The sequence below is a fragment of the Cololabis saira genome, chromosome 19 (genome assembly GCF_033807715.1).
Source record: "Cololabis saira isolate AMF1-May2022 chromosome 19, fColSai1.1, whole genome shotgun sequence".
NCBI lineage: Eukaryota > Metazoa > Chordata > Actinopteri > Beloniformes > Belonidae > Cololabis > Cololabis saira.
This window is the reverse complement of record NC_084605.1, coordinates 26,543,529-26,564,908: the sequence shown is the minus strand read 5'-3', so window position 1 is coordinate 26,564,908 and position 21,380 is coordinate 26,543,529. Positions and strand designations below refer to the sequence as shown.

Sequence of the window (21,380 nt, the reverse complement as noted above, 5' to 3'; positions counted from 1 at the left end):
ACACGTGCTGAGGATTTTGGGATCATTCAATTAAATGGGTGTCAGATATTTGACAGTGTGCTGGGTGCCTGCGCCCCTATTGAGTTGGGTAGTAGAAACTGGTAATGTACTTTAACAGTTGCAAAGCAGCTCAGGAAACCCCATTAAATATTTCTGGAGGGTCTTTGGCTCTGACTCCCATAGCAATCAAGCTACAGTTTTTTAATCACATGCCAAAATGCTTTCCATAATAACATATTTTAATTGATTGGTTTGGGAGACATTTCACTGTTTGGGAAGTAGAGTAGTTTGGAAGCCGTCCTAAAATGGAGGAGTGTTCGCCATATGCAGCTCAGCAGGACTTGTTCTTTGACAGGCCCGACTTCTTGTTTTGACTGGAGGAAGTGCGACTGGGGTTGCTTCTTGCATTTTATTTATTAATCAGGGGCTGAATGGTGTGTTAAAAAAAAAATTATTCAGACTGCATGCCAGCGGATGGTTAGAAGCAGTTTTGGTGTTGTGAAAATAGCTGATGATTCAGAATAGATTTCCGTGCCAGCAGTCAAAACTTGGGATTGTTCCCAGATCTCACCTGTCTGTGTCTTTGCCTCCTATTTAACACTTTTTGATGAAGTTTTTGAGTTGTGTGACTGCTGGGTGTTATTACCAGGCTAAAAACTGTGAAGTTGGACCATCCCACACCATTCTCCAATCTGTCATTTAGGTTATTTATTTGTATTTGGATAAGTTGAAGTCCTCATGCTGAGATTTTAAGCTTTCTTTTTTTTTTTTTTGTCTGAAAAAAAATATTTAAAAGATTGATTTTGGTCACATCGTAAGCTTGAGCTACTCAAACAAAGCAAAACATGAATTCATACTGGGTTAAATGCAGAAGGACCTCAAACATTACAGCTAGTTAGATATGATGCATGTTGATGTGCAGTAGATAATCCAGGATATAGAGTACCAACTCTTTGAAAGGTGCTGCTTGGAATACGTGAGAGGGCATTTTTGTGAATCTTCTTGTTCTGGATCTCATTCTAGCAGTCTGGTTCTGCAGCTGCTATATCCGTATCTATGACTCTTTTATTAATTAGTCTTTGGGCCAGTCCCAATCCCCCCCCTAGCCCTACTTTTCAGCCCTACCCTTAAATTTTGCGTGTTCCTGTGAGGGTAGTGGTGTCCCTTTGCATCTAGGGGTAGTGGACTTTTCGAGGGGTAGTGTGTATGAATCTACCCCTTCACAGCTAGGGATTTCAGATGCTGACTTCGCGACCGAGGGCTAGAGAAATTTACCAGAATGATTTACATCATCATTTGCAGACTGAATCAAACAAAAAAACATGGCGGACATCTCTTATTTTTTAGTGAATAAAATCAATATTTTGAGTTAGTTTTTGCATAAAAATGCGTTTTGATTACATTGCTAGCGATAAATATATATTTTACTTTCATATAATATTCACTCAGTGAATGTACATAATCACTCACTTGCCCGTTGTTGCGAAGTCTTTTCAGACCTCGCCAGAATAAAGGCTGATTTATGGTTCCGCATTACACCAACGCAGAGCCTACGGCGTAGGTTACGCGGCGACGCGCGCTGTACGCCACGCCGTACCCTACGCCGTACCCTACGCCGTACCCTACGCCGTACCCTACGCCGTACCCTACGCCGTACCCTACGCCGTACCCTACGCCGTACCCTACGCCGTACCCTACGCCGTACCCTACGCCGTACCCTACGCCGTACCCTACGCCGTACCCTACGCCGTACCCTACACCGTACCCTACGCCGATTTAACGCGGAACCATAAATCAGCTCCCGAGCCGGCAGGCTGTTCTCATCCCGAAAACATTGGAGCAAATTTCTTAACAGGCGTTATTTGGATAAACTGAGCCCAGGTTGGCGATCTTAACGGTTACTTTTAGACCTGAAAAAATAATAAAACTTAATAAAGTGGCATATTAACAGCGCTACAGCGGACATTAAAACAGCTTTTAGCTCTCGGCTTCCTGATATGGTGTGACGTATGTGCAAACGTAACTACGCAGTCGCTTACGTACCCGAACGTAAACCACGCAGTGACGTAGCAAGTGGTGTCCCAATGCCTAGGGAAGATTACAAGGATCCCACGCCTTGTGGCTTCATTTTTAGGGCTAGTGGTAGAAAGTAGGGGGTGTATTGGGATTGGCCCTTATTCTTCCTCCTTGCTTCCCTCTCAATCCATTTGCTCACCTCACTTACTGTGTTGCTTATATGATGCGTCCATCACTTATCACTTTCCTTCATCATTGTTTCCAGGTCAGAGGAGGCAAATAAGGCCTTTTCAGCAGCGGTGCAAATGCATGACGTCCTGGTGAAAGCCTGGGCCATGTGGGGGGACTACCTGGAGAACATCTTTGTCAAAGATCGCCAGCTCCATTTGGGAGTCTCTGCTATTACATGCTACCTCCACGCATGCCGCCACCAAAACGAGAGCAAGTCCCGGAAGTACCTAGCAAAGGTGAGCTGGGAGCTGGGGAGGAAGGCGATTCGCGTGGTGGGCGCAGTTCCACGAAATCTCCGAAGCTCGCCTTGATCTTATCCTCAGTTGTACAAATGCTGTACAAATAAAGTTTACTTACTTACTTACAGTTATTGATATTTTGAGAGGAATTCCTTTCATTTGTTCTGAAACCAATTTCTTGCACCGACCATGTTTCTATGAAGTCAGTGACTTTTATCAGACCTTATTGCAGGGAGACTCCCGTTTCCTAATTCTCTTGTTCCCTGACCTCATCTAGATCATACATTATTGATGCTGATGAGAGTCTTCCACAGTACAGACTAATAATTGGATCGATTACAGTCCAGCGACAGACAGAGTGGTTAGATTCCCATAGTAGATCAATGGTTAATTGAAGGCCACCCTCTGGCACCTCGGGGTCAACAAATTAATAGCCTCCCTGGACGCTGCAAACTCATGCTCATCAACAAGGTTCAGCCTCTGTCTAGCAGTTTCTGGTAATTCCAGCTTTCTTAGTGGTACAGTTAGGCTTGTGTCTGGGAGGAAATAAAAGAGTGACGCCACTAACAAGCAAGCGTACATGAAGACAACAACTGATTTATAGCATCCCCTGCAGCGATTCACACAGACACCAAAAATCTTTGTGCCAGGCTCAATTACTAATAAGCATGTTTGTACCCTGCCAAGCAGTTAACACCAAACAGTACTCCCGCTGTTGTTTTAAAGGCTGTTAACTTATTTCACACTCATTAGGTCTCTTTTTTTCTATTTTGGTGATCCCACCCCCAAGTATTGTGCTGCCAAACTGGGTTGGCAGTGCTAGGGCCTGATGGATGAAGTGAGATGACCAGTCATTTTCAGTAATTATTCGCAATCTGTGCTTTTGCATTGGCCTGCTAAAGAGTACCTGGGGAGTCAAGTGGGGTTAATGTCTTCATGATCACGTAGATGCAGGCGCAGGATCACCAGGGGAGGGGAGGTCACTTCCACATTGGCTCGGTTTTAATCATGATAAGAATCTGCCGAGATGTGCTCATAATGTGGTTCTGCAACCCCCCGTGGCGAGCAAAGCACGCAGCAGCATTAAAGATTGCGATATTTCACATTTAATTCCCCTGCAATAGATAATTTTAACAGAGATGTTTTTTTTTTTTATCTCTTTTCCAGAGAAAAAGAAGTGACAGTCTAAGGTGCTTTCACACATGTGGCCCGTTTGTTTTGTTCCGATTCAGGGGCTAAATCGATACAGTTTTTTCGTTTGTGGCGTTTGTGTTCACAAGGCAACCGTCTGTAGCGGTTCAAAGCTGTTAACGAATGCCATGCGCGAACCAACTGTTCTCTCATTGGTCAGAAATGAACGCGGAAGGAGTTTCCTCTTCCGTACCCCGGGAAAAACAACAAACCCTTTCACATAGAGGGCGCAGACCGCCGCCGCCAATCCCATTTATTGTGTATGTGCTCCCGCGGTGCAAGAGCGGACCGCTCTCCCGCCGAGCTCAGCGCCTGCCGCGCCTTGCGCCGCGCCTGCCTGCCTGCCCGAATTGAACATTTTTAATTTTCACTGTGCCGCGCTGTGACGACATCTCGACACGTCCAATAGGAGAGAAGGGAGAATAGAGAAAGTTGTGTCCAATAGGAGAGAAGGTGGTGGAGGCTAAGCCGACTCTTCTCCTTGCGCCGCGGCAGCACATACACACTGAATGGAGTTGTGTCGGTTGCTGTGTCGATTGTTCTCACCGCAAACGAACCGCTCCAGGTCTGGAATGGAAGTGAGCCGAGACCACCTCTCCTAGGCGATCTCGGCTCGCTTGTTTTGTGCCGCATCCGAGCACAATTGCTGTGTTCACATGTACCAAACGAACCGATCTTTAGGGGGAAACGCTCCTGTGTGAAAGCACCCTTAAACTTTGCTCTTGTTCGGGCTTCTCATCCATCTTACTTCTCACATTTTCATCCCCAGGTGTTGTGGCTGCTCAGCTTCGATGACAAGAACACACTGGCAGATGCTGTGGACAAATACTGTATTGGAGTACCGCCCATCCAGTGGTTGGCATGGATACCACAGCTTCTGACCTGCCTGGTAGGGTCGGAAGGCAAACCTCTGCTCAACCTAATCAGCCAGGTGAGCCATTTAAAAACTTTTAAATCAGTTCTCATATTATTTCTTGTATCATTAGAAACATCTGTTGAAGAGCTTTGGATGTCTGTCGCACCCATTAATCATTTTTGTTGACTTTTTCATCTATTCGGGGTAACACATCTGGCTGGTGTGTTCCCATTCATCCTCGTAGTGTGTCTTTCTAATCAAGATAAATTAACTGCATTTCTGGCCAAGTGGTCTCTGCTGCTTCTTATTTACCTAATTAAGCATTCAAATTCCTTTACTGTCCCCTTTTTACAGCAATTTATTGGCTTTCAGCAGTCCCTGGTAAATTGTTTTTTAAATTATTTGTTCTAGAAATTATTATAAAGTTAATACAGTACGCAGCCGCACTGCAGGAGTAGAGTTAGTAATTAAACCAAGGGCTAATTTGCTGTGCTTAATGGACTATTATTTCTGCACAATTTGAAGAGGTTGGTGTTCAAAGCGTAGTGTGCTATAACAAACACCCATCCTGTCAGCAGAGCAGGAATATCCATAAAGGATATTAGAGAAAGTGTAAAGAAGGATTAGTAGAAGAGAGGTGGAATAAAAGTTAACCAGTAAATACTGCATTCATGTTTGGCTTTTGAATTTTAATTACATGTTGGATTATTTTTTTGTTGTTTGTTTACGTCAGCTCTTAAAGGTTTTCCATTGGCTGATCTTAAAAGATGTAGTGAGCAGGGAAGCTGGTGGCTGATGCACCACACCGATATTAGGGCTGGGCGATAAATCGATTTTATCAATATATTCAAATAGTTGTCACAAATGAAAATTGATTTTCGCTTTAATCTGCATAATTGACAAATGTGATGTGCAAATTTGTGCTTCTTCGTGAAATAAGACAGTGTCGTGATGCAGAGTTTCTCCATCCAAACATCCACCTCCAAAAAGGTCTTATGTCGGCGTAGAACCACAAATATGTGATTGGTCGATATGTTGACGGGGGGGGGGGGGTTTGTGTAGTTTTTAGTTTTAGCTTAGTTTTTAGTTTGCTGCAGTGTCTGTAAAGATGGCCAACACTCGACATGTTCAGCTCCAACTCGGATAAAACATGCTTTATTTGCTCGGTTGCTACGTCTGAGCTGCATACAGGGACTAAACAAAAGGAAATTCAGCACTGTGGTGCTGCAGATAGAAAAAAAAACAAAAAAAACATATGCTGCCGCTAGTGGTTGGTTGCGGAATTACAGAGGAACACAAACAATGCAGTATAAACACCAGCGATGGTGATGGGACTGTGCGTACCCTACATGTGTCGCAGCTACGCAGGAGCATATATCAGGTTTAACACCACTGCTTCCATGAGCTTCAGTATCTCTGTAGCGTCTCCCAAGAGTTTGCTTAGCTGCACGTGCTGTTGAAAGGGAATGGTTTCACCAAAAATCGTTCCCCAAAAGGCACCATTTTTTCTGATGTCTGACTTCTTGGAACCTGCTGTAAAGTTTCCATGGCAGTAAAAGGCAGCAGCGCGACTAGTTCATTCGAGCATCTTGAATCAGCGGGAGACGTGTGAACTGTGTGAGTAGCGAAACAGCGGGTCCCAAATAGCACCCGGGTAACACCAGGAGCATCACTTTCCTGTAGGAATCCAGTGATAAGCGGGGTTGCACTTTAGAAAAATACTGAGATTTCCAGTCAAAGATCCAAGTTCAGCCACATGCTGAATAACATCAACCCCAGATACAATACTTCTGTCAACGCTGCACTTCATTCATTCCAATAGTGAAAGTTGTTGATTTCATGGTTAGAATAACAAAAGAAAATTCATTTGAAGAATTCCTTTTGTCTCGTGTTATATTTTTTATTTTATTTTGTTTTGTTGTCATTTTAAAAAATAGGTCAATCGCCCACCTCTAACACAACATTTATTGATGGAACAAATGAGACACATAATTGCTTGACTTAAACTTTTCTGTAATATGATTATTTGAATTTCCTTTGCTTTAATTAATAATAATCATTAATCAGCCCTTTTATTGTAGCAATTTTGAATAAAAGTAAATTCAAAGGTAAATGATAAAGGATTGTCATAGATAAAAAAAAAGAATTAAACATAATATTAAATTGATGCAGATAATAAAAAAATAAACTTTGCAATAAGCCGTATGGGAGTATGGCGGATTGTTCTTCTGTGGCGATCGGTCTGTCCTTTGGTCCGCCTTCTCATCCCTTTACAACTGAAGGGTAAAAGGTTGACAGCTTTTTCATATTGCCTTTTTTATGTAAAGATTAAAACACATTCAAATGCATGACATTCTTTATCTCTCCTGCTCGCCTGAATTATTTAGAGTTTCTCCGCGGCAGCGGGATCTTTAAAAAAACGCATGTTGAAATATTGATGAAGGTGAGGAGAGGAGCGCCTGGGGGCAAGCGGGAAGATGAATCAGAAGTTAGTCGAGAATCTCGGCACCTCTCCCCACATGTACCCCCATCCTCCCCTCCTTCCCTCCACCTTGTGTACCCTGTACCTTCTTCCTCTTGGCCCACCTCAATGATGCCAAAATAAGACATTTCTTATCTTCCCATTAATGTGACGATCAGTGGTTCTTCCTCTTCCTGTTCCTCTCTCCCTTCCTTCCTCTTTCATCATTAATGCAGCTGTTAGCCGCCACTTGAAACTCCCTCATCCACTTACTTCAGAGTTTTGCTCAGTGCCACAGTTTGTTTTTCATTTGAAATTCTCCTTTTCTCTGCTTTAAACACTTTAAAGAGTTATTTCCTTTAAAATATATTTGCAAAACACTGAGAAACATTGGGCTCAGAGAGTATCTGGATCACAAGTGAGACCTGCCAACATAGTGAACTGTTCTCAAAGTTAAAAAACAACGTTATTTTTTATTCAATGGCAGGTCGCTACCTTGAAATAATTTTTTTTTCCAGTTAAAAAATCCCTCAGAAGATATGAAAGGAAGTGGTAGGAGCGAGAGGATGCTTATGTGCTCCAACATCCATTTAACCCTAGGCTAAACTATGGAAAAAGCATCTTCTCTTTTGTCCTATCGTCTCCTGGACCCCTCTCCGACACCATCCAATCTGGACTCACCTTTAATATCGTTAAACTCGTTTTTCTGTTGAGCTGAGGAAGTATCTCTTCCTGCCCCGCAGGTATATAAAGGATATAGTTGGGATCAAGTAGCCATGTAACTGCAGCCTGTGAAATTGTCCTCTGTGACATGAGACAACCTTGTGATTTTTCTTTCTTTTTTTCCCCACATATTTGTTACTTTAATCCTTTTAAATGGCATCGCACATCGTAACAGCTCAGGAGATACCAAGGAGAAGCGTGAGTTCAAGACAGTCTTGCACGTGATAAAAGACTGTCAAGCTGCATTTAGCTGAACCATTGAGTCTTAATGTAACGTACTAATGGTAGTACATTTAAAGCCTGATGGGACATGAGTGTCACTTACGGCATTTCTTCCTTAATAAATATATGTGTGTGTGTGTGTGTTTGATATATATATATATATATATATATATATATATATATATATATATATATATATATATATACACAGACACACACACAGACTCTCTTGGCTCCGATCCCCCTACCCACATACGTATCGGACCAGCGTTTAAAATGTTCCTCTCCTTTTTCTCAGGTTTCTCCTCATTATAACTCAATTTTAAATGTGTCCTCTTCTTCTGCACAACAACTTCAAAAACAAGTCACACACGCTCACCGCTGCTGCCTCTTTGTTTACATCCGTACACCAGACGTTCTGTGTTTAAAGTCAATTTGTCACTGCTGCGGGTCACAACCAAGTCTGATATAAATAAGTTGCATTTAAAGTACCAATGTGGACAACCACCAAAAAAGGGGGGGGCGGGGGGGGGGGCAGATCATCCATCGTAAAAAAACTAGCATTAAAAAGCAGCATTGAGCATTAAGACCCGCAGTGTGAACGAAACCTAAAAGGGAGGGTCGACTCAAGCCACAACAGTTTCTTAACTTGCCCCTAAAAACTGAGAAAAAACGCTGAACAGTCAGAGTCCACGATTACATGCTATTTGCTCACCTGTTCTTTTCTCAAGAAACTGAGACACAAATTTTCAAGAGAAGCCCAGAATTTGCTTTAGTTGACCTTGTAGTGTTGCCCAGTAAGTTTTCTTAAAGTCTTGAAGGGAATTTCATCACCACTCACATTCAGTTTGGCATTTGGACCATGACATGTTTCTGACTTGTCTCCCCTGACTAAAAGCTTCAATCACTCCCTCTGTGCACAGAAGTCCTCAGCTGTATCACTATGATCTCGTCCCTTTGACACACACAGGCGTACAGTAACACCCCACGCTTCCCTCGCTCTACGGTGCTTCCCTCGTCACCTCTGTCTGCTTTCTCTCTCTCTCTCTCCCCTTTGGGGTCCTGAGCGGGAGTCTTTGAAATGTAATCTGTGACCCTCTTTTATCTGCTAGGTGGGACGAGTGTACCCCCAGGCTGTCTACTTTCCAATCCGCACCCTCTACCTGACTCTCAAGATTGAGCAGAGGGAGCGCTACAAAAGTGGTAAGTAAAGAAAGCTGGCTGTGGAAAATTGTTTCTTTACCTTCTTAAATAGCTTTATTTTTTTTATCACTTCTCTTTTCTCTACTGCTTTCATGTTTATTAAATTTGAAAGTGCATAGTATCCGAAGAAAACCGGTTTGTTGTTTAAGGAACGTGCTCAGATATGTTCCCCCGCTGTTTGCGGTTATCTGCGCCGCACAGTGATTTATGCCTTTAAGTCCTCTCTGCTCTTTTTTTATTCGTAATCTGTCTAGCTTTTTTTCTTTCTTTCCCCACATTTTATGGGTTATTTGTTTGTGGTTTTTTTTTTTTTTTCTCTCCCCCCGTTGCATATCTACTTCCTCCAGTAATCTATCCCACTGTGCTGTGCAGATGCATCTGGACAGCAGCAGCCCAGTTCGGTGGGGTCCCAGCCTCACTCCGGGGCCTCTGATCCCGGACCGATCCGGGCCACGGCCCCTATGTGGCGCTGCAGCCGGATCATGCACATGCAGCGGGAACTGCACCCCACCCTGCTCTCCTCGCTGGAGGGCATTGTGGACCAGATGGTGTGGTTCAGAGAGAACTGGCATGAAGAGGTGAGAAGAATGGAGATGAAAAGAGGTCGTTTTGTATCCGTTTAAATGTATCACTGCGTTTGTGTGTGTTTGTACTGGATCAGATGGTGAGAGCATGATGCAGGCCGTGCTGGGAATAATCTTGTATAAAAGCAAGATAGAGCGAACAGCTTGTGCATATGTGACGTGTAACCTGGTTAAACGGAAAGGAAAAGCTTTTTTTTTTTATTTCTTTGGTCCCATTGTTATTAATTTTGTGTCTCTGTAATCTTCATTTGTTTATCAAAAGCACCATTTGAAACATTGACCCAGTGGGTATTTAGTTTTTTACTAAGCTGAGTGTGTGCTTGTGAGTTCGATAACTTGATCTGAGACAATCCTCCAAGCTTGATTTGCAGGTATTTGTGCTGGGCAGCATCCGCACACAGCAGCCAGTCTGTCGTTTAGAAAAAGATGCAGGTGGAGAGACTGAAACAAGTGATGGATGAGTGCGGCAAGCGTGTAGGATTGGACGGGGGATTTAGGGCCGGAAATGTGTTGACGCGTGTGTGTGTATTTGCGTTATTACCCATGATGATTTGGGTGCACTCGGAAGCAGCTGCACGCTCTCCGCTTCATTCCACTGGGCATGCAGGGTAAAACGTATGCTGTCACCATCTTCCCTCTGTCTTCCTTCGGTCTGGATGACTTCACATTATAGTCATAAAAGTTTACTACTACCATCGATGCAGACTGAACAGATACCTCCAAATGTATTCATTCGGAGCAAACACAAATACTTTAACTCCAGTGTTTCTCTTCATCCTTTCCCTCTCCTCCAGGTCTTGAGGCAGCTGCAGCAGGGCTTGGCTAAATGCTACTCTGTGGCCTTTGAGAAGAGTGGAGCCGTGTCTGACGCAAAGATCACACCACACACGCTCAACTTTGTCAAGAAGCTGGTTAGCACCTTTGGTGTCGGCTTGGAGAACGTCTCCAACGTTTCCACCATGTTCTCCAGCGCTGCCTCTGAGTCGCTAGCCCGGCGGGCCCAGGCCACCGCGCAGGACCCTGTTTTCCAGAAGATGAAGGGGCAGTTCACAACAGGTTGGGATGGTTTTTATAATGTTTTCATATACTTTAAAGTGACAAAAACATGCTAAAGTGACAAAACAAAAAAGAGACTTGACTCAGCTAATGCCATCAATCACTGTTCAAGAAACTAAAGCTGAACAGATTTTAATCATCAGTGTGTGATTGACAACCCCAATCTTATAAGTGTTATTGGTTGCTTGCTTTGCAAAAAAGGAAATTTTTTTGTTTATTCAAATTGAGCTGAATCATGCATAAATTTATCCACTAAGGCAAAACTACATTAAGGTGAGTTGGGTCAATCTTTAAATCCCTGACCATTTTAAATTGAGGGACTTCATACTCTCCATAATCTGCATGGTAGAGGAAAACAAAAAATGAATAAAAACAAAGGATAAGAGCCAGCGAAGAAGCCTGAGGACGGGTGTAATCGCGTTGGCATGCAAAATCTCAGAAACTGCGCGTTGGCTGTCTAAACAACATAAACGAGACCAAGCGAGACTCTGAGTGAGTACTTTGCTGATGAATCTCATCAGATGCTGCAGTGCCAGCTGCGCTCATGCAGCCAGGCGTCGCCGGGGCTTCTGCCTCGCAGGGCGCCTGCAGACCATCGCGATGCAGATGTCCCCACGGTGAGGCGGGAGCAGAGCTGACAGAGACTGAAACCACACAAGCCCTCCAGAGCGGAACAAACAGGGTTTACAGAGCTGCAGAGCAGCCAAGCTCCCGTTCCCCGCACCACGTTAGTGGCTCACTCGCTTTCACAGGGTTTGTGGGCTGGAAAATATGGGTTTATGTGTGCACATATAACATTTGGCAGCAGGGAGGCATTCAAATCCAATTATGGAGAATGCTATTTGCATGAGTTACTGTTTTAGCTGTGGATCTTTTTCACAGACTTTTGTTAGAGTTTTTGTCTCACTTTCTGGTTTTTCAATTCTGCACATGTTGAGTGGGGATTTTTACACGCTGAAATTGCATCCGACAAATGAACACGATTCTGTACCTTAGGTTCATGGTCAGTCAGAGCCTTTAAATGTGAGTTTATACTGCTAGAAATCCTCCCATCCCACCCGTGCCGGCGTGCTGACCTCCGAGACCCTCGTAGCTTCAGCTCAGCAATCAGCAATAATAAACTTGAACTGACTCCCCTGCACCACACAAGCTCATAGAAACCCACAGAGAGCGGAGACCAGGCCAGCACATGAGGGAATGATGGTTCTATAATACAGAAGTGAACTACCTCGCCCGAGTCTTGGGCAGCAGTGCAGATCCTTGGTCTGTCATGCAGGCCCGGTAGGACGGAATACTCGCCCTGCTTTCTACACGTAGGTCAGAGAGCAGCGCGGCTACTTTCCACCCTCCACTCTTTCTCTTAACATCCCTGTCACTCCAAGCGGGGGTCGAAGATGAGTTTGGAGGGACTGAAAATAAACCTCCTCTCTCTGTACTGCAGTGTTACTGTTAGCGTCAGCACCAGTTCACAAAAAAATGAAATGCACAGTTTATATTACTACAAGATTTACTATAGACAAAAGTACATTTTACACTGTACTTCTATTGTGAGTTAACTACTTATTGATTCATGCTCATGTTTAGCAACATGCTCAAATCTTGCCTTGCAGCTGTTTCTGTAGCGTATAGGCAGGTATTTGTTAAACATTGGTAGATTCGTGGTTATCCAACTGAAATTTCACTGGACTCTATCAATTTTACTGCTGCTATCGAGGGAAGTGAATTGCTGGTGGACAGATAGCAAAATAGGCCCAACTCAATTGTCTCTTTTGAGGGGCTTATTTGGAGCATAGGTCTCAGGTCTGAGAGATTGCACAAGTTTGAAATGGCTAGAACTGGCAGTTTCATGGCTTCATTAGAAAACGCAGCCCAACAATGTGCACTGAAATAAGATAGGCTGCTGCTGTGTTTGAGTGTGCTTGAGCCCCCTGGACCTGTCATGCTACAGGAAGGTCCAGGGGGCTTTGTTCCAGAATGGAAAATCCTGCTTTGCTCACTTCCCTCCCTCCCTTCCTTCCGTTGATACTGCTGCAGCTCATCACAATATGTTAAGTGCAACATGAGTAGTGACTTTAAACAGGAATCTAATACTCTGAGACAGTCATTTTTATAGCTCTAATTTAATCGGCTTCCGCCAGGGACTTTTAAGTTGATGGCAAACCATTTGGTTTGAGCTGCCAGCGTGCAGTATCAAATGTTGCTTTCAAGTTACCCCTAAAAAAAAACGCATGGGACCTCTCTGCGGGAGTTGAGTGATCAACACCATAACATACACAAAAGTGTGTGCGTGAGTGCGTGAGTGCGTGAGTGCGTGCGTGCGTGCGTGCGTGCGTGCGTGCGTGCGTGCGTGCGTGCGTGCGTGCGTGCGTGCGTGCGTGCGTGTGTGGCTATATAGCTTTCAAACAGCTTTTGCAAAGTTCCCAGGTCTTTCCTTGGATTCTCCGGTTTCTCATCCATAGATACATCATTAAATGCCAAAAATCCCAGTTATTTAAAACCTGTTTCAAGCACAAGTCATCTTTTCGCTTTATCACCATAGCAAAGAAAATCTGTAAGGATAACAGTCACTCAAAGAAGATTACAAAAGGAAAAAAAAGCCAATGAAAAGGCTATCGGATGAGTCTCACTGTACCGTCTTCATCTCTCTTCTCTCTCTCCGTATTAGACTTTGACTTCAGTGTCCCGGGCTCCATGAAGCTCCACAATCTGATCTCCAAGCTGAAAAAGTGGATCAAAATTTTGGAGGCGAAGACAAAACAGCTGCCCAAGTTCTTTCTCATTGAGGAGAAATGCCGCTTTCTCAGCAATTTCTCTGCACAAACTGCTGAAGTGGAGATTCCTGGCGAATTCCTGATGCCCAAACCTACCCATTACTACATCAAGATTGCCAGGTAAAGATCTCTTTGGCATCGAATCACAAATGACTTTTTCTTTTTACACTCATCCTTCTTTCCATACATCCTCTTTATCTCTATTTGTCTCCGCCCAACTCCAGGTTCATGCCCAGAGTGGAAATAGTTCAGAAACATAATACGGCAGCACGCCGTCTCTACATCCGTGGCCATAACGGCAAAATCTACCCCTACCTGGTCATGAACGACGCCTGCCTGACCGAGTCGCGCCGGGAGGAGAGAGTTTTGCAGCTTCTCCGCCTCCTCAACCCCTGTCTGGAGAAGAGGAAGGAGACCACCAAAAGGCACCTTTTCTTCACTGGTAAGTCTAGGATGAAGCTTGTGTGCATGAGTCTGAAACGTAAATAGCATTTTATAAATATATATTTGAGGATTTATTTAAGGAGAAAATACATTTGCGCCCATTTTCATGCAACCGCAGTAGCAGTTGTGGATCATTTACGGGGTACTGCTCTATTTTTCTGCATTCACTGTGCAGCCGAGGCACAGCGTTTTACCTTCTCTGACCTTGCTCGGTGCTGATCCCCGGCAGGCCGCCGGTGCAGCTCTTTCCCACTGCAGGAGTATTTTTGTTGTATGTTTAGGTCTGTGGCTCGCTTTGTGGTAACACAGCATTTCTTTACTATCAAGTGCAGCCAGATGTTTACGGTCTCTTTTTTTATCACCAATACGGTTGTTCTCACGCTACTCCTCTTTTTATTTTTTCCCCTTTTCCTCGACTTTTCACTCCATCCTCTGCTCTCCTCGCGTCTCTTTCCCACTTGTTTTTCTCTCCGGCCCTCCTTCCCTCCAGTGCCCCGAGTGGTGGCGGTGTCGCCTCAGATGCGGCTGGTAGAGGACAACCCGTCATCTCTGTCGCTGGTGGAAATCTACAAACAGCGATGTGCCAAGAAGGGCATCGAGCACGACAACCCCATCTCGCGATATTACGACCGTCTGGCCACCGTGCAGGCTCGAGGCACGCAGGCCAGCCACCAGGTATAAAAGGATTTATTAAAGCAGATCCATAAACCAAGCCTACTTGATGCTGCGTGAAGTAGGAATGGGCGATATTTTTGAAAGAAAGAAAGAAAAGAAAGAAAGAAAGAAAGAAAGAAAGAAAGAAAGAAAGAAAGAAAGAAAGAAAGAAAGAAAGAAAGAAAGAAAGAAAGAAAGAAAGAAAAGAAGAAGAAGAAAGAAAGAAAGAAAAGAAAGAAAGAAAGAAAGAAAGAAAGAAAGAAAGAAAGAAAGAAAGAAAGAAAGAAAGAAAGAAAGAAAGAAAGAAAGAAAGAAAGAAAGAAAGAAAGAAAGAAAGAAAGATAGAAAGAAAGAAAGAAAGAAAGAAAGAAAGAAGAAAGAAAGAAAGAAAGAAAGAAAGAAAGAAAGAAAGCCAGAAAGAAAGAAAGAAATGAGCAGAAAGAAAGAAAGAAATGAGCCAGAAAGAAAGAAAGAAAGAAAGAAATGAGCCAGAAAGAAAGAAAGAAAGAAAGAAATGAGCCAGAAAGAAAGAAAGAAATGATTATGAGATAGGTTTATAGTTAAAAAGGTGGAGTTGAATTAGTATTTTTTTAATCGTCATTTTTATCGTTATCGGGATAAATGCCAGAAATTATCGTGATAAATTTTTTAGTCCATACCGCCCATCCCTAGCGTGAAGCTACCAGTCTTTTAGATGTTTTTGAAACTACTGCACCTCCACTTAACTCCCTTCTGCCCATCTCCTGCCAGGTTCTGAGGGACATCCTAAAGGAGGTGCAGGGAAACATGGTTCCTCGCAGCATGCTGAGGGAATGGGCCCTCCATACTTTCCCCAACGCCACCGATTACTGGGACCTTCCGGAAGATGTTCACCATCCAGCTGGCGCTCATCGGCCTGGCTGAGTTCATGCTGCACCCTCAACAGGGCTCAACCCCGAGATGCTGCAGATCGCACAGGTAGGAGGCGCGGACAGACACTCTGTGTGTCGCACTTCCTGCCAAGGGCAAGGAGGATCCGTTTGACAGGGGCTAATTTAATGGCTATACACAGCCCCAGATGCATTAAGAGATCACCATTACCTTCCCCGTATCAGCTCGTGTGAATTACCATTCTCCCCCATGACATCACGCCGAGCCCATCAGTCAGTCAGCCGCTGTCAATGCAAAGGCTGTTTTGACAGAGCGTTATATTCAGTCCCTCTGCTGAGTTATCAAAGACGTTTCAATTTGAAGAGCGCGTGTTTGTGTGTACGCGCGTCTCATCCGTCTGGTGCTCGTGGTCCGCAGACAGCTTTCTCAAAGTCATTATTAAAGATGATTGTGTCCGTTGGCCACCCCTCCCTCCTGATCCTAATCGGCCTTTGCTGACAGGCGTTCCTTTGGGCAGCTAAGCGCTGGTATTAAGCCCCTCTCTGCCTGTTCCACTCCACAGATCCCATTAGACACAGGAGGATTACGGTGTGGAGAGTGTACGCACATACAAACACACCCAAACAGAGAGAGGGCAAGGACAGGACATCACAGCCCAAACATTATGAATGACCCTGCCTAAACCCAAACCATTTGTCCCTTCCAGTTGTCCCGCACCGAGCTTAGCGGCGCTGCGAGAAATCCACCAGAAAGGCCCCATTTAGAAGCACTAAAACAAATAGAAAGCAGAAGGTCTTCAGAGCATTGGCTGTCTGGATAGCGTCAGTAATATTTAATACAAACGGGGCAGTTTTGTGTTTTAATAAACATCCACTTGAGTTGGCCTTCACCGCCATGAAGCAGCTCAGTGACACATGAAGACAACAGCTCAATAAAGAGAGAGAGGCTCCTGTAGCAAACACTTTTTTTCCCTGCATGGTGCAGAGTGGCACAACGTGAACACACGGGATTTAAAATGATCAGCTAGAGGCAGATTGTGTGGGTTTTTTTCTTTTTTATTGAACCGTTGCATTAATGATAGGAATCAATGCTGAGAAAGCTGTTTTTATGCAACACCTCCCGCATGCACAGCAGGGTACCAGGTCTTAACGGAGAGTCGATGAGGCCACGTGCGTGCGGGGGTCTTTGACCCCACCTGGCCATCGTTAATTGTTTTCTTAACCCAACGGCTCATATAATTGCGGGTGGGTCAGTGACCCACATGGGATTTTATTGACGTTTTGGGTACTAAAGATCCCACGGGAGGTTGAGCGCACAGTGCTTTCCCATAAGTCAAGACGGAAGAAGCCTTTTGGGCTTAAAGAATCTGAAGGAATTTCACATGTCTTCCGTCAGCACTCGCACAAGTTGACAGGACTGTGAAGCAGCGGCGGGCTCTGGCGCCACACTTCTCAAAACAAACTGCAGAACTTTCAGGATGTTTTGCGACCCACAAATGGTAAATGGACCAGCTTTTTAAAACGGTATAGATCAGCTGAAGTGTTTATAGATCAACTCATTACCAGCATTTCTCCTACGGGCACAAACATCTTTGTTAGTTTAATTCGATCTTTTGGGGGTGGCGAGTGATTAATTAAATGCTTCACCTTTTGAACATAATTCAATAATTTCTTTATTTAGTTTGCTGTTGAAATACAAAAGCAATAGATGATGAATGAGTGTGATTGGCACCAAAATACCAGAGAATTTGCAAAGCAAATTGCACAGTCTGATTATGATTAAGCAGTCAGAGCTGTGTAGTTTGAGATTATCATTTGCACCACTGCGGAAATAGAGATGAGATAATTGCAATTTTCCATGTCTTTATAAGACGTCAAATCTCCTCTTCAGGATGTTAAATGTCCTTTTTGACACTTCGCCAGTATCTGTTTGTCTTTTTTGTGGAGTTTTTTTCACCCCCACAGTCAGGTTCACAGCTCCAAGTCACCACATGTGAACACTGATGTAATATTATTCATTCACACCGGTCTCCAAATGAAGCTAATCGCCGGCCACTCATTCTGAGCGTAGCGTCCACAGCCTGCTCTCTGCGGGGTTATCTGAGCCTCCTGGGGGCGGCTGCTGTCTCAGCCCGCTGCCTCTGGGCCTGCCGGGGCCTGGAGGAGCAAATGACATTAGGTGAGAGAGAGAGAGACAGGGAAAGAGAGGAGTTAAGGGGAAAAGGGGAGGGGGACAAGGGGGAAACGGGAGGAGTGGGAGCACTGGCTAGAATGAAATGCTCTGCTATAAAGCTGTCAGAGCTGCTCACTTTTTCATATAAGCGAGCTTATCTTTTCTGGAATGGCTGCTTGTGTAGCAGTCCGCTCGCACATAAACGCAGACTTAAAAAGATGAAAACCTGGCTGTATATATTTAAGTCAGCAGGGAGCAACAGGGGAGTGGGAGTGGAGCGGGCGTTATTGATGCGCTGCTGGAGATAGTTTGACGTGTTACTGGGTCTGGGTCACAGAGATCAATAATCGCAGCCATTTTGTTGGCTTGAGCCTCCTGAAGAAGAGTTGTTTTCTTGTGCTGCCTAGCTCCAAACGCCACATGAAGGAATAGTATTACACCACAAGCAGTTTCTTTCCCCTCTTTACCAGCACTACATTTTTGTCAGCAGGTACTTCAAAGGATGATTTCATACATCTTTTTTTTATGATGTGTAAAATCGTCCTCCGTGTTTTCTCACACACAAACGTGATCATCCAACTCTTCTGCCTCTGCTTCTAGGACACGGGAAAGCTGAACGTCTCCTACTTCCGCTTCGACATCAATGATGCCACAGGCGAGCTGGACGCCAATCGGCCCGTTCCGTTCCGCCTGACGCCGAACATCTCGGAGTTCCTGACGACCATCGGCGTCTCCGGCCCGCTCACCGCCTCCATGATCGCTGTGGCGCGCTGCTTCGCTCAGCCAAACTTTAAGGTTGTTTACTTACAGATGCTTATCTGCTCTTTATTTAATCTACCACAGCTGTAGAAATACAAATGAGTTTTTATTGATCATGAGATTGTAGATTGTTATTAATTTATGTTTTTTAAGTCTAGAGGGAGTAAATTGCAATGACGTCCCCACAATGAATTATTACCAAACCTTAGTTCTTCCCACTCCTGTACAGTACTGTTTGGGCTTTATTGACCCCTCAGTGCAAGGAAAGGTGCACTTTTTGAAATATTTAGTCAGAATTTGAGGGAATAATAAAAGAAATGTAAATTTCAGATAAAGTTCAGATGACACCAGTCCTGTGAAATGTTTCTGGAGAACCGTATGTCAGAAAAAAGGCTGCAGCATTTTACTCAGCACCAAATTTTGGGTCCAAGCCCAGAAGAAGTTCTCTCAGACTCAACGCAGGTGGAAAAGGGAGTCGTGGGACTCTTGTGTGATGTGTGCAGCGGTTATGATGGACGAGCTGTCTCTGTGCATAGGTCCGGCTCATACTGGGTCTGACTGATGTGAAGGACGCACTGATCCATGAGATGAAAACAAACAACAATGCATGGGTGTGAGCTGCAGCAGTTAACTCTAGAAGCTAAAAGCTTGAGCTTCCCACAGGTCAAAGAAAAGGGAGGTTAACAATGCAATGATCAGCCTCTCAAATACTGTATGGCGAAGCCTTCAAACAAATAAACAATATTATGCTTCCTAAAGCCGTATAAACACTTTAGGTAAGAGAAGAGCGCCGCGTGGATCTAGTTACAGGATGATTGTGGGAGATGTTTAGCTTTTGTATGTTGTGTCACCATAGAAACCTTTCCATCACCAGGAGGACGTTTGATGCAGCTGAAATGTCAATAAATGTTTAGTTTTTTTTTCTTCTATTTGTACATTTAAAAAAACTGCAATTTTAGCAAGGAAATTCATGTTTTAGCTGTTAATGAGTGAAATGATGTGCTTCTCACCTATATAGCACCTTTTTGGCATTTTCCAGGTTTGATAAAGTGCGTTGGATTGATTTTCAACCATTTAGTTACACAAACACTTACACAGAGCTCCTTGCATAGATGCTTTCCACGTTTGTTTATTCCTGTGCTGGGGTAATGTGGGGTTCAGTTTTCCTGGCTGGTCATAGGGAGCTCAAGGATGCATACATTAATTTAAGTTTGGAACCAATAAGCTAGAATAAAATAACGGAGGACAGTTTTTTTAGGTTTTAATCTTGAAAATTGGAATTTGAATCAAATTAGATTGATTTTGCTTTATTATTACATGAGAAATAGCAAAACTGCTTTCAATCAGTGATATCAAGAAATCGAGTTTATGTCATCACCTCTGGCAACCTTTGGGCTGTTTGTGAAATAAAATCCAAATTGATCATTTTAGGTAGGTTCTTGAAGCTAACTGCTCATTTCCTCGGCCTCACAGGTGGACGGCATCTTAAAGGCGGTCCTGCGCGATGAGATCATCGCCTGGCACAAGAAGACGCAGGAGGACACGTCCATCCCCCTCTCTCCAGCAGGCCAACCAGAAAACATGGACTCCCAGCAGTTGGTCTCGTTGGTCCAGAAAGCCGTCACCGCCATCATGACCCGCCTCCATAACCTGGCTCAGTTCGAGGGAGGGGAGAGTAAGGTCAACACCCTGGTGGCCGCGGCAAACAGCCTGGACAACCTGTGTCGCATGGATCCCGCCTGGCACCCCTGGCTCTGAGAGAGCGGGAGGGCGAGCAGCGACGCCACACTCTCTGAACCTCACGAGTTGAAGGACAAACGCGTTTTCGTTTACTTCAGTTACATTTCTAACGAGGGTTCCTACACGTACGTTTCACTTCACTGTAACTGAAGTGTGTTTGTCTCTGGCGATGATTGAAATACACTCGTACAGAAGTGTATCTGAAACAAAGGCCTTGATTATTACACTGTTGGTTTGAATGAAACACAAATTCTCTTTCAACTGTATTTATTTTTATAAGAGAGCGACAGGAAACCTGTCTGTGATGCCAGTGTTGGTGTTTTTATTATAAGATGAGGCAGAACAGAGATTTGAGCCAATCTTACGACTTTATGACAGTTTATTTATAAGATGAGGAAATCTGTATTCTCTCTGTTTCACATACATCCAGAGCTTTATCCACTTTGTTTTATTTCATTTTTTTTTCTAAAATGTGTATTTTTACTTGAACGTAGCTTTCTGTCTGTCCCTGGAAAATGAGGAATATTTTTGTGAGTAGCCAACAATGCTCTTTAAGTAATCTTTGTTTAAGCAACGGGTCAAACTATTCTAAGATGTAATTATTTTACAAAGTCCATTTTACCGTTTACTGTTTTTTTTTTTTTTGTTTCTTCTCAGTCATGACAATTGTCACTGTAAATAGCTCAACTAGCTGACATGGAAACGTGTCATTCCAAGGCTGGGTCCGTAACGGATTTTCTTTCCCTTTTTGTAAAGGTATTTGCCCTTTTCCAACAGATGTATCGCTCTTGCCTTGTAAATAAGCGTTTTGTTGTGATAAAATGTTCTTTTTATCATACAGAAGCAGTGGTTGGTCCGTCTTTTCTTAGTCTCCCGTGGTCCTTCCTGCACTTTAAAGTAACTAATGGTTCTCAGACATGAGTTTCAACTGTGCTCAAAATTACTATCAAGCTGAACTCGCAATTAGTTTTATTACCGAGTTTATTTTTTCTTTGAAAAAGTTGTAAAACAGCAGTAATAGCCCAGGCGGTAATCTCGATCTGCGCCTGGCGTGTGCTGCATCACTGTCACGGCAATAATCACCCTGAAGGACGCACTCCCAGATATTATTGCTGTAATAAGTCATGCTGCAAAATGAGACCAGATGAACTGTTCTCTGATGTTCAGAAGTCTATTGCCATCATCCTG

The 21,380-nt window shown here is 43.9% G+C and overlaps 1 protein-coding gene across 1 annotated transcript in view; it reads left to right on the top strand.

The window, feature by feature from the left end:
• Positions 1-21,035, top strand: part of trrap (transformation/transcription domain-associated protein) — a 76,076-nt gene extending 55,041 nt beyond the window's left edge. Inside the window, 13 exon segments of the mRNA XM_061708212.1 lie at positions 2,282-2,483; positions 4,447-4,608; positions 9,052-9,142; positions 9,515-9,720; positions 10,521-10,782; positions 13,448-13,673; positions 13,778-13,995; positions 14,488-14,672; positions 15,402-15,503; positions 15,505-15,576; positions 15,579-15,608; positions 18,294-18,488; positions 19,926-21,035. Coding sequence (XP_061564196.1) covers positions 2,282-2,483; positions 4,447-4,608; positions 9,052-9,142; positions 9,515-9,720; positions 10,521-10,782; positions 13,448-13,673; positions 13,778-13,995; positions 14,488-14,672; positions 15,402-15,503; positions 15,505-15,576; positions 15,579-15,608; positions 18,294-18,488; positions 19,926-20,210 — 2,236 coding nt within the window. The 3' untranslated portion in view covers positions 20,211-21,035.
• The last annotated feature ends 345 nt before the right edge of the window (positions 21,036-21,380 follow it).